The sequence below is a fragment of the Crotalus tigris genome, unplaced genomic scaffold, assembly GCF_016545835.1.
Source record: "Crotalus tigris isolate CLP2741 ecotype Arizona unplaced genomic scaffold, ASM1654583v1 scf7180000019754.1282937, whole genome shotgun sequence".
NCBI classification, from domain to species: domain Eukaryota; kingdom Metazoa; phylum Chordata; class Lepidosauria; order Squamata; family Viperidae; genus Crotalus; species Crotalus tigris.
The window spans coordinates 26,412-41,875 of record NW_024097694.1 but is presented as its reverse complement, the minus strand read 5'-3'; the positions used below and the strand labels follow the sequence as shown (position 1 = coordinate 41,875).

The window sequence follows — 15,464 nt, the reverse complement described above, 5'->3', positions numbered from 1 at the left end:
ATAAAAATGACACATATTAAAAAATGTAACAATCTGCATTAAGAAATAAAGGATATAAACAAATCTGCAACCCCCTAGTCAAAGAGAGGACCAAAATGGGCATCTCCAGAAAACGGAGCCCTCTGACCCTCTCTCCCCTTCCTTCTCCCCCACCCCCAAGGCCCGATGTCATCGCCTTCCTTCTGCAATGTCCAAAGTGAGGGGATGAATCTGATTTTGGGGGGAAGGATGTTCCATAAGGAGGACGCCACCCCAGAGCAGGCACATCTCCTGGGACCCCCAAAGGCCGTCCCCTAGCTGATCTCTTTCTGCCAGATCTCATGGGCCCTGCCGATAGAACTGGGGAGAGACGGTCCCTCAGACAAACTGACCCCATGCCATGAGGGGCTTTCAAGGTCAATGTCAGCACTCCAAACTGGACCTGGAAGCCATGCGGCTTGTGGAGCAGAGGTGCAACATGCTCTGTTCTAGGAACATATATAGCACATCGACTGACAGATTGATAGGGCTGGAAGGGAGCTTGGAGTCCAGCATCATTCATGTGTCCCTCTCTCCACCTTGACTTTCCAAGGAGCAGTACCACCTTGGTTGCAGTTCTGCACGCTTCTCAGTGGGTTTGTTTTGTTGCCTTTTCCTGCCAGCGCCAGGGAACTTCTCAGACGGCCAACACCTCCTCTGAGTACAGTGCTGCTGCCCTGATGGAGCTCTTGCGCGAAAAGGAGGAGAGGATCCTGGCTCTGGAGGCAGACATGACAAAGTGGGAGCAGAAGTATCTGGAAGAAAGTGTCATGCGTCAGTTCGCACTGGATGCGGCAGCCACTGTGGCTGCTCACCGGTAAGAGTGCGCACACAGACACACACACACACAGACACACACACACTGAGACACTATTGCAAAAGAATCGTGCAAAATCTGACTGGAGAAACAGACAGTGTGCAGTCTACTCACACAAACAACACTTCCAATTTCATCCTGGCAAATCAAACCCAAAGAGAATTAAGGAATATTGGTAGTTGGGGAAAATCCATTTTCCAATTAATACAATACATTTTGATCATGTAATAGCAAACACATTTACCTAAATTCTTCCTTTCCACTTCTAGTCTATAAATTATTATGCTCTCCAATTTGTATCCCCTTTCAAACATATATCTTCCTTCATTTTTTTTTCCAAAAGCTGGAACCATTTGGGTTCAATTAAAAAAAAAATGGGATGGATTTTATGTGTGTCTCCATTAAACCAAATATCTACACCTTCTGATCTTACCAGTGTTAGCCACTTAAGTATCTAATTTTCAGCAGAGTGTAAAACTGATTTGAAAGCTCCATTTGCCAGCTTAATCCCCCCAAAAGCTGACAGTGGTGATGAATTTTGAAACGGTTTGTTTCTAGCAATGGATTCTATTTTCTATTTTCCTTCTTTCTACAAGTACAATGGCTATTTTAGTTCCAGTTTTATTGAACATAAGTTTGCTTTACAATTCAGTTGTCTGTATTTATAACCATGAAGGTCCATAGACGCTTTCAGGATAGTTTATTGTAAAACTTCTTGGATCAGATTGCATTTTGATGATGAAGTCTAATCTTGGGAAGTGACTGAGGTCTGCTAAACTGAACTGTGGAACCAAATGGAAAGGTCAACAGGAGGAGAGGTGAGAGAGAAGATTACCAACCAAAGAGCAGTTAGATGTGAAACCAATTTCAATCTTGGTCTTTGTGAGATGGAACAAAATCTAATGAATTGTAACTGAGCTCTCACGTGACGAAATTTATTTTTAAGAAGGGAAATCTTCTTAAAAGGGGCATATAAATTAATCAATTAATTCTTGAGGGCACTCGCCTTCAGTGTTCGTCTCAAGCATCCGAGGAAGTCGACCGCCACACGAGTAAACAACTGGTTGGTCTTCCAGGTTTGTCAAAGTTCAATCTTGCTTCATTCGATCCCCCAAATCAAAGAAGATTGTTCTGCTTCCCTCCCACAATGGGGAGCCAGCAACTTCGGCAGAGGGAAATAGCACCCCAGCACGTTCTCTAACTGTTACAAGCAGTTCCTTCCTTTTCCTCTGAGACATTGCAGGCTCTCTCTTCAGTCCACCCTCCATTTTGCACGCTGCTTTTCAAAGGAAAAGCTTTGGGCTCATTTCATTTTTTATGCCACACTAAAATCTCCCCAAAGGTTAATAAAATTTATTCATTTAATTAATTTCTATGCCGCCCATCTCCCCTGCGAGGTGACTCTGGGTAGCTTACAAATTATAGAAATAAATGAAAAATAGTTAAAAGATTAAAATGAATGACATTAAAATATTAAAAACTGCTCTAAAACCACGGCTATAAAGGCCACCAGACATTTGGGACATACCGTCAGCCGCCTCCAGCGGTGCACAATGCGAAGTTGCCCAAAGGTCCCCCTAGCCACGACTACTACCTGCTCTTTAAGTGAGTCCAGTTTGCATACTGCAATCTGTCTGGGATTGTCCAACCCCATCCAGCACTAGTAAATATAAGCCATTAGATCTAAAGGTTCCTTGCCCTCCCCTCCGCCCCATCTTGCCTGTTGTCCCCATGCAGATCCCTGCAGCCTCCAGGCACTGAGAGGGGGGAATCATAGCATCGCTCGGATCACCAGGGATGGAAACGTACAGCGCTGTAGCACCAATGTACTGATGCTCTGTCATCCCAGGGTGACGGATGATCTCACCCAGCAGTTTCCTGTAGAGGTTGAAAAGGAGTGGAGAAATTGCCGAGTCCTGCAGCACTCCACAAGAGAGTGGCCGAGAGCTGGACCTCTCGCTCCCTATTAACACCAAGTGGGACCAGCCTTGGAGAAAGGAGTTGAACCAGCACAAGAGAGTGCCACCCAGCCCCAGTCCCTGTAGCTGCTCCAAAAGGATACCTTGGTCAATGGTATCAAAGGCTGCTGAGAACAGAAAAGAACAGAACAGAGTTGGAAGGGATCTTGGAGGTCTTCTAGTCCAACCCTCTGCCCAAGCAGGAGACCCTAGACCATTCCAGACAAGTGACTGTCCAGTCTCTTCTTAAAAGCCTCCAGTGATGGCAAGACTAGTTAATTAACGCTAGTTAATTGTTTTCACTGTTAGAAGTTTCTCCCTAGTTCTAGGTTGCTAGATTCTACGGAGAGATCTTTGATTAGTTTCCATCCGTTGCTTTCCTTGCGGCAGCCCCTCCAATATTGGAAGACTGCTATCATGTGACGTCCTAGTCCTTCTTTTCACTAAACTAGATATAGCCAATTCCTTCGTTCTTCATATGTTTTAGCTCCAGCCCCTAATCATCTGTTGCTCTTTTCTGCCCTTTTTCCAGACTCTCATCTTTTTTATAATACAGTGGCCACAACTGGATGCAGTACTCCACGTGTGGGCTTAATAGCACTTTCTAAAGCGATACTAATACTTCACGTGATCTTGATTCTATCCCTCTGTTAATGAAACCTAGGACTGCATTGGCTTTATTGGCTGCTGCTGCTGGCTCAGAGCTAAGCCATTGTCCACTAGATCTCCCAGATCCCTCTCACAGTGAGGCAGGCCAGGTTCTTCCCCACAAATGAGGGAGGTGCTTTGTTGTTGACTGACCTGGCATCCATCAGCAGCAGCCAAAGGTCTGAGCTTCCCAGGGTCCACCGTCCACGGTCTGGGCATGAGCTCAGAGGGCGGGGGCATCTTCCCTTTTGGCTCCCATCTTGCCCCATGGCCATCACCACTTGAATCGGTTGCCCTGTCCCACACCCTGCAAGGAGAGCCTCTGCCTCCGGCCCGCCCAGGCCAGCGGCCCTGCCCTTCTCCCAGCCCCTATCTATTGGGGGGGGGAACCTGAGGGTGGCACTCCAGCACAGCCCAGATTCCACAAAGACCCCAAGGGGCCTTATCCCTATCATTTGGGGAGGGGGGGGAGACTGAAATCTTATGCCATCCTGAGTCACATATGCCCACTAGCCATTCTCTCTCTGTTCCTGTTCTGGTCATTTAAACTAAAGACACACATATTTTCTTGCATCTCAGAATCTAACAAACTATTTTTTTTTCTGTATATGGGGATTTCTTTTGCAGGGGAAATTGGATTATCTTATTTTCCCCTGCTCTCCAATGGTTGAAATGGCCTAAGTCAGCCAGCTGCATTTTGCAGTTCTGCTGCTGATGGAACAAGTTGGGTTCCTTCTTGTCTGATAAATGGGAAGCTTCTGTGTCTAAAAGCCAAGCAGGGATCCCTGACTCTCCCTCCCATACTGTTTGCAGAGACACCTCTGTCCTCAGCCCTTCGCCCAGCACCAGCTACGACACTTCCCTGGACGCTCGCATCCAGAAGGAAGAGGAGGAGATCCTTCTGGCTAACCGGAGGTGCCTTGACATGGAGGGCAGGTAAGGAGCAGCTGCTTCTGAAGTCCAGAATTCTTAATTGCCCAGAAATCCATAAAGTCTTGACTGCTCAGGAAGTGTCAGGCTCCAAAAACCAAGAAAGATACAGGGAGTTACTTTTAAGCAGTTTTTTATTGTTCCTCACCCATAGGCAGAAATCTTGCCAAATTAAAGTAAGGACTTACCTCATTAAAGATATACTCTGTGAACTTCTAGGCTAGGAGCTATCTTGACCCTCTTCCTCCCAAACAAATGATCTAAGCTGATTCTTGGCCCTCTGGGATGCAACCCCTCACTCCTGGGAATCCCGACCACATTCCACCATAGGAGGTTCTGTATGGGCTACTTTTGAAAAGTGGCCAAGTTGGAGTTGACACAGTAGAGTAACTAACTAGCGTAAGGTAGAAAGAGCACAAGATTCCAGAACTGAAAGATCTACATCAGTGACCATTTGCTTGTCAAGCACAGATAAGATGATTGTATTGACCTAGAAAATGTCAAGGTTCCAACTAATGAAACCAAATAAATCAGAACTCTGAGGCTTGAAGTTTCCTCAACATAATATCTGCACAGTCAAAAGTGAAACCAAGTCTAAAATCCCCCCCAGGGATTCAATATAATTAAATGTAACAATTCCCTCCCCTCTCCTATGCGATCGATCATGCTACCCAAGGAAAGCAATTGGCGGGCTCCGTGACACACCTTCTCTCCACCTTCCAACTCCTATGGGAATGACTTTGGTTCCCACGGGACCGCTTCGACTTTAGTCTAGCAATACTTTTGTTTTTTTTTCCCTCCCTCCTTCCTCCTAACCAATGTGGCAACTTAGAATGACAAAGATGGCTTCAGCCCGGTTCATTTCAGAAATTCATTTCAGAAAGTCCTAAATGGTTTAGGCAGGGCAAGCCCATGCGTGCAGGGGCCCCAGCTAGCTGTTAAGCCCTATGAAGAGGCCCTTTGAAGGCGCCCTGTTTTTAGAGAGCTTCAAAATGAGAACCTGGTCCTGCACTGCTCTTTGGGGTGCACATTCTTGGGAAACTGCAGCGTCTTCATCATGTACATGAGTGATGAATCTTGTTCTCCTGCCTGTTTTTAATACTCAGAAGGTGAAAGGCAGGAAAATACGTTGGCAACCCACATTCTAGCATTTCCCCAAGAGATAAAGCAAAGCAATGGAGTAACCTGTCTTCCAATCAGGAGGAGGAGGAGGAGGAGGAAGGCGATATTTGACATTTCTGCTCATTAGCTAAATGGCCAGTGTCAGTTCTCCATTCTGAGAGGGATCGGGGCCTTTCATTTGGCCAAGAGGAGGTTGTAGGAGGAGGGGGAGAATCCCAGTGGAGGAAAGGGTTGGATCCATCTCTTGCTTTTGAGATGGAATGAGTCTCTAGTTTCGGTATTCTCCCTTTTCAGTGTTTTTCCTGGAGTTATTGAAATTCCTCCACGCCGCTTTTGGAAATGTTAGGTTGAGGCTAATGTGGCTTGGCAGGGCTTCTTTGGAAGGTCCCTTTGCTTACACACCCACGCAGCACATTCAGGGTCTTCCATATCCCCTTTCCATTATTTGGATGTTGACATCTGAATCTGCCGCTTTCCTGGTCCAGAGAAACAAGGCTTGAGGTCCAGAGCACCGCAGGCAGGCAGGCAGGCAGGCAGGCAGGCAGGCAGGCGTCTTGCCGAGTGGCCTATGACTTCAACGGGTCTGAATCTTTGGGAGAGCTTACAGAGCCTGAAAAACATGGGGGTAACTGAAATGAGGAGGCTGCTCTTTTATCTCACCTTAGAATCAAGACTCTTCATGCGCAGATCATTGAGAAGGATGCCATGATCAAGGTCCTTCAGCAGCGGTCCCGGAAGGAGGCCAGCAAGACTGACCAGCTGTCTTCCATGCGGCCGGCCAAGTCCCTCATCTCCATCTCCAACGCTGGCTCCGGCTTGCTCTCCCACTCCTCCACACTCAGCAGCACCCCCATCCTGGAAGAGAAGAGGGAGGACAAGAGCTGGAAAGGCAGCTTAGGTGATTGCTTAGGGGCTTTTTTAATAGACAAACCAAAGGAAAAAATTAATACAAAGATACTATGTCAGTAAGTAGAAGTTGTAAGAGTTATACAGTGAGTGCTATGCATTTTATTGAGGAAAGATTAACCAGAGAAGCAGAAGTTATTTTTAACCAAAAAAAAAAAAAAAATGATGTTTACATGTCTTTTAAATCTCAGAGTTGAATGCTAGTATCTTCACTATTTTATTATTTAAAGATCAATCTCCTAAAATGTTTAGTCTTGGAGTATAAAATTTTTTTGATTAAAATCACCAAACACAAAAAATTCACTAAAAACATTATTAAGTACATTTTTAGTTTCTAATTTCCATTATCATTATTTGCTATGAAATATTGCACCACCCCCAGAGGGCGTAAAGGTCTACCATTTGGGGCATGCAGACCTCTAGCGGCCGAAGCAAAGACCTACATGCTTTTATTTGCCACAAATTAGAAGTACATGGGAGTACACAAATTACGAAATTTTGTTCCATGTAGATTGAGCAAATCATTCCAAATTTATACATACTTAATTTTTTCCAATAAATGTATATTTATTAATCAAGTAAAAAATCTAAAAGGAGAAAGAATCTATGTATATAATTACATAGAGAGCAGTGTAATTTCTAACTTATCTCTATTGCTATTGATCTTTTTCGTACTCCCCATGATGCTGCTTGCAAGATTTACATTTTAACAAAGATTTTGAAAGTTGCTTCTGGCATCTGGGAAGTTAAAGATAAGTTGACAGACTATAAGGATAAATGAGGATGATTGGCTGCCTTACAGATTGCCAATAAGGACTTCAGCTCTGCTGGGAGACTGCAATTTATACAACCAGCAGGTGCAAACCTGCTTCCTTTCTCAATCATGCACATGCTTGCTTGCTTGGTAAAGTGGGTGGAATAGGCAAGGGTCAGCAGCCGGCCCCGGCCCATGGCAGAGCCAACCCTGAAGTAACCCCCACCCACCCCCTCTTCCCTGCCAGGTGTTCTGCTGGGAACAGAATGCCGCTCGGAGTCCATCCCTTCCACCCCCTCACCGGTTCTTCCTTCCACGCCGCTGCTCTCTGGGCACTCCAAAACAGGCAGTCGGGACTGCAGCACTCAGACGGACCGGGGCAGTGAGCAGAGCAAGGCCCCTGCCGCCTCCCCTGCGCCCCTCACAGCAGGGAGACTCCCAATGGTGAATCTGGCCTACGGGGCAGACAAATCAGGTACGGAGGGGTGTTACTTTCAGTTGGGTCTCCAGCACTGGACAGGGTAGAGGTCAAGCAAACTGGCCTGTGTCTCATTCTCCACTGCTGGGTCCTGCTCCCCAAAACTGCCTGAAGTCAGGGCCCAAAGACAAAGCTTCTTCTAAGCAGTTTCCTTTCTTGTTGCTCACCTATAGACAGAAATCTTGCCAAACTAATGCAAACTACTTGCATCGTTAAAGATGCACTCTGAGAACTGATAGGGAGGAGCTGCCTCGAACCTCTTCCAACCAAACTCTCTGCACTTCGCTGTCTCTTGGTCCTCTGGGATGCAGCCGCTCCCTCCGGGCAATCTGGACTTCACACTTTTGGTCAAGAAGCGCCAGTAGGAGCGGAGCAATCAGTTGGTGACAGGGTTGGCCACATGTGCACTGCTCGTCCTCAGTGTGTGTTGGGACCCCAGAATTCCTGGCCTTCCTGGCTGAGTTGTCTGGGAATTGTGCAGGTCATCTTCGTCTAGTGAGCAAAATTGGGACAAGCAACTGGGTCATTAAGCAAAGTGGTCACTAAGAGAAAGCACATATGTGCTAACGATCTGACGTCAGCATTCCTTTGTTTTGCAGACATATGAAGATTGTAAATGTGGGGATGGATTGCAAAGTTCCTTTCTCATCATTGGCATAACTTCAGACAGTTGCTAAATAAGGAGTCCCTGTAGTTTCATTCCAATTGGAGGATGCGACTTTTTTTTTTTTTTTTATTGAAATTTTTCAAAAGTTTTACAAATAAAAATCCACCCCCCCCTCCCCAACCACCCCACCCCCCCCCCGACTTCCCAGAACTGAATATAGGATTATTTAACAAATATTTTAAAAATAACATTTGCAATTTATAAAATAATTAATAATAATAATAAAAATCACAGTAATAATATATATAATAATAATATACATAACATAAACTTTAAAATGAATAATATATACTAAAAAAGAAAAAAAAAATAAAAAGAGAAGAGAGAGAGAGAAAGAAGAAAGAAGAAAGTAAACGAAGAATAAAGCATATATATATATATATAAAAAAAATATATATATATGAATAATAATACATAAAAAATGTATATATATAAAAAAAGAAAAAGAAGAAAGAAAGAAAGAAAAAACAATCATTACAAATTATAAAAAGGCTAAATAATATTTTTCCATATCCAAATTATGTTGTATAAAATTTATCCATTTTTCCCATACCGCAAAAAATTTTTCTTGAGATTGCTCCTTTAAGAAAGCCGAAATCTTTGCCATTTCTGCCAAATACGAAACTTTATGAAACCATTCTTGTAAAGTAGGCAAAGATTCCTTCTTCCAATATTGTCCTATTAACAACCTAGCGGCTGTAATCAAATTTAACATCAATATAACCTCCTTAGCATCACAGTCAATAACAATACCTAGTAAAAATAATTGCGGAGTAAATTTTACCCTCCTTTTAAAAATTCTTTGAATATTCCACCATATCTTAATCCAAAAAGCTTTTATATGCTTACACGTCCACCAAATATGGTAATAGGTAGCATCCAAATATCCACATCTCCAGCATTTCGGCTGTAGATTAGGGTACATAATGGACATTTTCTTTGGGTCAAGGTGCCATCTATAAAACATCTTATAAAAATTCTCTCTTAAGTTTTGCGCTTGTGTGAATTTAACATTTCTTATCCAAATAAGTTCCCAAGTATCCATTGAAATCGTTTCACCAATATTCTGTGCCCATTTAATCATACAATCTTTAACTAGTTCAAGTTCTGAATCTAATTCCACTAAAACCCCATAAACTCTCTTAATATGGGTTGGCCTTTGATCTCTTACTTGTTTTAAAAAAATTTCATCTTCTCTAAGCCAGCCCATTTTACAATCCATCTTCCATCTATCCACTATTTGTCTATATTGGAACCATGAATAAGTTAAGTTTTCATGTGTTAACTCTTCCAAAGATTTTAACTGCCAGTCTTGGCCATCCCATCTTAATAACTGTACGTAAGAGACCTTGTCCATATTTACCCCTTTCCTTATACCTTCTATGGCATGCCGAGGTATAGCCCATAATGGTATTTTGAAGTCACTTTTATAATACTTTCTCCACACTCTTAGCAAAGAGTTTCTTATAATATGAGACTTAAAAACCCAATCCACTTTTTTATTAAATATTAAATAGGCATGCCATCCAAAAAATAGGTCCCAGCCTTCCAAATGAAGTATTTCTGTATTTGTTAAATTCACCCAGTCGCTAATCAATGTCAATACTACAGCATCATAATACAATTTCATATTTGGTACCTTGAGTCCACCTCTCTCACGAAAATCTTGCATTATTTTAAGTTTCACCCTTGGTTTTTTCCCTGCCCAAACAAATTTATTAATACCTTTTTGCCATTCATCTAAATTACGTTCGTTCTTTAAGATAGGTAACATTTGGAACAAAAAAATAAACTTTGGCAGGACATTCATTTTAATAACTGCAATTCTGCCCATAAGGGATAACTGTAAATTATTCCAGTTTTTTAAATCCTTCTGTACCTCCATCCACAGCTTTTCATAATTATTTTTATACAATTTTACATTAGAAGCAGATAATGTAACCCCCAAATATTTTACCTTATCAACAATTTCAAAGTCTGTTAAGTTAACTAGAGCCTGTTTATCACCATTAGTCATGTTTTTAGCTAATATTTTGGTCTTATTATTATTAATTTTAAAGCCAGAAACACGTCCATATTGTTGAATCAATTGTAATAATTTCACCACCGAAGAAACAGGTTGAGACAAAGTAACAACCAAGTCATCTGCAAAGGCTCTTAATTTATATTCTTTTTTATTAATTTCTATTCCTTTTATTTCTTGAGACTCCCGAATTTTAATCAACAAAATTTCCAGTGTTAAAACAAACAATAACGGAGACAACGGGCATCCCTGTCTTGTTCCTTTTTCTATTACAAAAGCCTCTGACAAACCCCCATTTACAATAATTTGAGCAGTCTGTTTTTGATATATATTGGATAATACTTGTAATATATTTTGTCCAAAATTCATCTCCTTGATTAAACACAGCATAAACTGCCAATTCACTTGATCAAAGGCTTTTTCAGCATCCAAAAATATCAGGCCTGCAGAGACTTGGTTATTCTTTTCTAAATACTCTAATAAATTAATAATTTGTCTAACGTTATTCTTCATATACCTTCCAGTTATAAAACCCGATTGATCCCTATGTATAAACTGCTGCAAGATCCCCATAAGCCTGTTAGCTAAAATTTTTGCAAAAATTTTGTAATCCACATTTAAAAGAGATATAGGCCTATAATTTTTAGGCAAAGTAAGATCTTGACTATCTTTTGGAATCAATGATATAAATGCATTACGCCAGGATGGAGGGATCTCTAACCCCTGTAATAAATTATTAAACAGTTCACACAACGGTTGAGTCATCTCTTCTACTAAAGCTTTATAATAAATAGATGTCAACCCATCCGTACCCGGCGCTTTGCCCAATTTCAATTGTTTAATAGCTGTAACAATTTCTTCCTTAGTAATTAAACCATTAATCTTTTTTTCCTGATCTTCTGTTAATTTAGGAAAGTTAACTTTGCCTAAATAATTATTTATATCTGTAATTTGAATATTAGTACCCTTATATAATTTTTGATAGTATTCTAAAAAAGATTTCTTAATCAATTCTTTCTGATAAACCAATTTACCATTATAATTTATTTTATCTATATTCCTCTGTTTCTGTTTTTTTCTTAACTGATAAGCCAACCATCTCCCTGGTTTATTAGCATTACAAAATGTATTTTGTTTCATAAATAGCAAATTAGTTGCAGCTTGATCAGCCATCAGCATGTTAAATTGTGTTTTTAACAATTTTAAAGCTCCTTTAACCTTTTCATCTAAGGGATTTGAAATTAAAAGTTTCTCTTTTAATTTAATCTCCTCTTCCAAGTCTTTCCGTTTCTGAGTCTGTTTCTGTCTATGCAAATTATTCATTTTTATCAAAATACCACGCATAAAAGCTTTACTTGCATCCCAGACCATTGACATTGATGTTCCCTTGTTCATATTTAAAGTAAAATATTCCTTTAAACATTCCTTTAATTTATGAACATTTTTTTCTTGTTTAAATAAATTCTCATTTACCCTCCAGGATCTCCTATCTTCCTTCTCTACAAACAGTTCCATCCAAACTGGACTATGATCGGACAATGTCCTAGGATGCGACTTTTGAAAGCTGCCATGGTTTCTGTTTTCGACAAAGCCACAGAAAATTGGCATGGCAGCATTGAGCGAGCTAGACCCCCCCCCCCAAAAGAGCCACACAGGCCTCAGGCAGTCAATCCTGTGGTTTTGATGTTGAAGCCCTTCCAAGAGGCCAAGTAGGCGTGTGTCACCCCCTCCTCACTGCAGGATCTCCTGCACCCTCTTTGTTTGTGGGAACCTCATGCTAAGGGTGTCAAGTAAAGCCACCCATTTTGACCATCTCTTCCCAACCACCAAGGTTTGTGTTAAAAGGGTTGGTTAGATAAACAGATGGCCAGTGAAACCTGGTCATAAATGATGAATGTTTTGCCCATTGATTTCAAGAATACTTTTCTCACCAGCCTTTTTTACATTTAATCATGGTCACACTTTGCCTTCTCCTTCTCGTCTCTGCAGATGGCTCTGTTTTCCATTCCAGCACCCTAGAAAGGAAAAACTCACCTCAAAATTTGGGGCAGGACCTCAAAGAAGGAGAAATGGTGGAGTATCTTATTTGAAAAGAACGTGCTGAAGACGTAGCAAGAATAATTTCTTCGGATACTTTTTAAGATAGAAATTACAGTTACTGTCTCATAAAGGAACCTTTTTTGTGTATATACTTTTCTCTCAAAGTTATGAACAACTTAACTTATAATTTGTTCCAAAATTATTAAACTAGATTAAGAATTGTTTTCCTTACCTTTTTTTTTTTAATTACTGGATCTGGTAGCAGCTGGATGAAAGTAAACCAAGGTCTTAAATGCACTACATTTTTAAAATTACAGTATTTTTTAAAAAGTTTGTATTTAAGAGAAACTTGTTAGCTCTCTGGATATTCATAATGCCTTTCCAAGCCAGAGTCCGCCATTTTTGCAAGACGGGCAATGGTGCTGCCACGTTTTGAGTATTAAATTTCCTCAAAATCTTTGAGCCTCGAAGAGGTGGAGGGAAACTTCCTTTCCATGCTTTCCTTCTGAGACGAATGTCCCATTTTTGTAAAACATTCCAGAACTGGAGAAAAAAAATCCAGACTTTCACCATGTGCCTGCACTTAGATTTTTTTTCTTTAATGTTTGTGTCTTGTCTGATGGGATATCTTGAAGTTTTAGGGGGTGTCATTTTCATGCATCATGCTAAGGAGTGATATCCACTGTCCAGTTTTGCATGATGAAGCCTGTGAGAAACTGCTTCTGCGTGGAGCCTGCTCAGTCCTGAGGAAGCCCAGGTCATTCCCCTAGATGGACCAGGCGGAAGCTCTGAACACTTTTTTTTCTTTTTTATGCTCCTTTTTCCACTTTTTCATTCCCAAATGGTTTAACTGTTATCTCTGAATCCTTGTATAGTATGATTTAGTGCCTTACTCGAGGCAATATTTACAACAGGGTCGGTATTTTCAGAAATAATAAAAAGTGGATCAAAACACTTGCAATTTTCTGAAATGCTCCTTTCGGCACAATAAAATAAAATAGATATTAAACTTCAGGGTTTTCTATTCCCTAGCCCATACTTTCAGCCACAGGTATACTTTGGGAATTCAATAAATTTTGTACATCGGTGTAATCAAGACTGCAAAAGTACATTTTAGTATTTTCATTTAGTTTCTAGTAGAAATACATTTACATGTTAATGACTGTCCAAATAGATACCACATTGATGTATATTAAATTGGGGAACTTCACTGAAAAGCAAAGAGCAAGTTTTATAATCTTTGCACATCTGGACTAAGCCAATTGTCCTCTGAGTAGGCTTTACTTTCTTGTCCTCGAGAAGGAGTCTTTTAATGGCTGGCCTGTTACATTAGGTGCTTTTCTTGGTGAAAGGGACACATCCTGCTAAATACTCCATGATTTTGAATAATCTCTTGCCTATAACATTAGAGTGGAATGGGTGAGGGGAGCTAATTCTCCTTAAATTAGCAAACATCTTTTTTTTACAGCACTTGCAGAATATTAATTTGGGTAAGGCCAAAGCACATGACAGCCTGCAACTCCTTAGCATTTCAGATACACCCCCTCCCTCCTGAGAAGTGCCTTAAGCATCCAACGCTTGGTGTGTTTAAGAAAACGGAGCTTTGGCTTTGCTTGAACAAGTTGCAATCTTTTCCTTACAATTGTTCTTGGCTGTCAAGGAGCCTAGAGGTCATATAGCTGTGCCTTTTCTTCTGGGGAGTTTTTGGGAAGGTTGCTTTGCCTGGTAGAACCCAGATGGTGGGATATATAGGATCCTTTCAGGGGTTGAGGAGCACCCACCATTTCTTCCCTCCTGCAGAGCTGATTTGTGATGAAAATGAGTCTAGGCAGGATGTTGTATCCCTTGGGGTTGTGCTGAAACCAAGCTTAGACTAAGAGTTTAACACAAACTCCGGTAATAGAAGTAAGGATATACAAATTTGTGTAATGGAAAGCTGTGTAGCCCGGCAGTTTTTATCCAATGAGAAACAACCCTGTGAGCCTGGAGGTGCCAGAATGCCGAGTTGTTTGGGAAATGCCAATTTATTTGCTTGTGAACGTCTTGAACCTGGAGATGTGGCTGAGTTCTAAACATGTCGAATGTTTTTTTTTTCCCCACTTGGTGCAACTGTGTATTTTCTCTGTACCTGTGTAGGAATGTGTGTCAATGTCTAGAATGCAGCTCCATGATCATTGTAATTGTACTTTATTTACAGTATGAAGAAATTACTTTTGTTTCAGAAAATGCTTGGAGTGGGGTTTTTTTTCCTTCCTAGCAGTTTAAATGGCCACATAAAAACCCCTTGCGGTATTCTGTGTAGTATCACCTATTTTCTACCCTTCAGATGCACTGGGAGCAGTAGCTGGATATGACAAAAGCTACAGTCTAAACCACACCAGGGGCGACATCAAGTTAGGAACTGTGTCAATCTGCATGATCCAGGCTAAGCTGCCCCTGCCCCCATGGTTGGTTGGCATGTTCCATGTGTGTCTCCATCTCTTTTGTGGCTCTGCCTTTAGGAGGTTGCATGGCACCCCGCACTGTGCCGCTGCCACGAGGCGAGACAGGTGGGGAGGGGGTGGAGCTGCCCCAAGTGCCCCATAGGGGGCCAAACACTTTTTGCCCAGAGGGAGACTGGAAGCTTTGACTGCTTGCAAATGGGGTGCTTAGAAACCATTTCTTACCCTCGGTTTCCAAGCGCCCCAGAGGCACCCAAACACTTTTCGCCTGAACAGAGAAATGACGGATCCGGACTGGAAGCTTCGTCTGCATGCAAATGGGGCGCTTGGGAACAGAGCGATTAGCCCTATTCCCAAGCACCCCATTTGCAAGCAGATGAAGCTTCCAGTCTCCCTCTGGGTGAAAGGATCAGCCCGGATTGCTTGCCTCCCCCTGCCTCTGCCTCTGGACTTACCTGCGTTGTGCCCAGAGGTCAGGACTACAGCTGCTGGGGAAACACCATCAGCCCCTGCGCGCTCGCCGCCGCTTGTGCTGGCCATGCCCAACCCCCCTACCCAGGCTTATTTTTGGGGTAGGGCTTATATTACGCCCACCAGAAAAAAAAAACAGGCTTGGGTTTATTTTCGGGGTGGGTCTTATTTTTGGGGAAACACGGTATTAA

At 41.8% G+C, this 15,464-nt stretch overlaps 1 protein-coding gene across 5 annotated transcripts in view; it reads left to right on the top strand.

Moving 5' to 3' along the window:
- The window catches only part of AMOT (angiomotin), a 71,610-nt gene extending 57,023 nt beyond the window's left edge, over window positions 1-14,587 (top strand). For 4 of the 5 annotated variants that reach the window (XM_039364394.1, XM_039364395.1, XM_039364391.1 and 1 more), the window contains 5 exons: window positions 642-835; window positions 4,255-4,377; window positions 6,159-6,391; window positions 7,401-7,628; window positions 12,311-14,587. In XM_039364394.1, the coding sequence (XP_039220328.1) occupies window positions 642-835; window positions 4,255-4,377; window positions 6,159-6,391; window positions 7,401-7,628; window positions 12,311-12,411 (879 nt within the window). In that variant the 3' untranslated portion in view covers window positions 12,412-14,587. The remainder of the gene's footprint in view (window positions 1-641; window positions 836-4,254; window positions 4,378-6,158; window positions 6,392-7,400; window positions 7,629-12,310) is intronic. The other variant, XM_039364396.1, reaches the window with a different exon arrangement.
- Window positions 14,588-15,464: the final 877 nt, after the last annotated feature.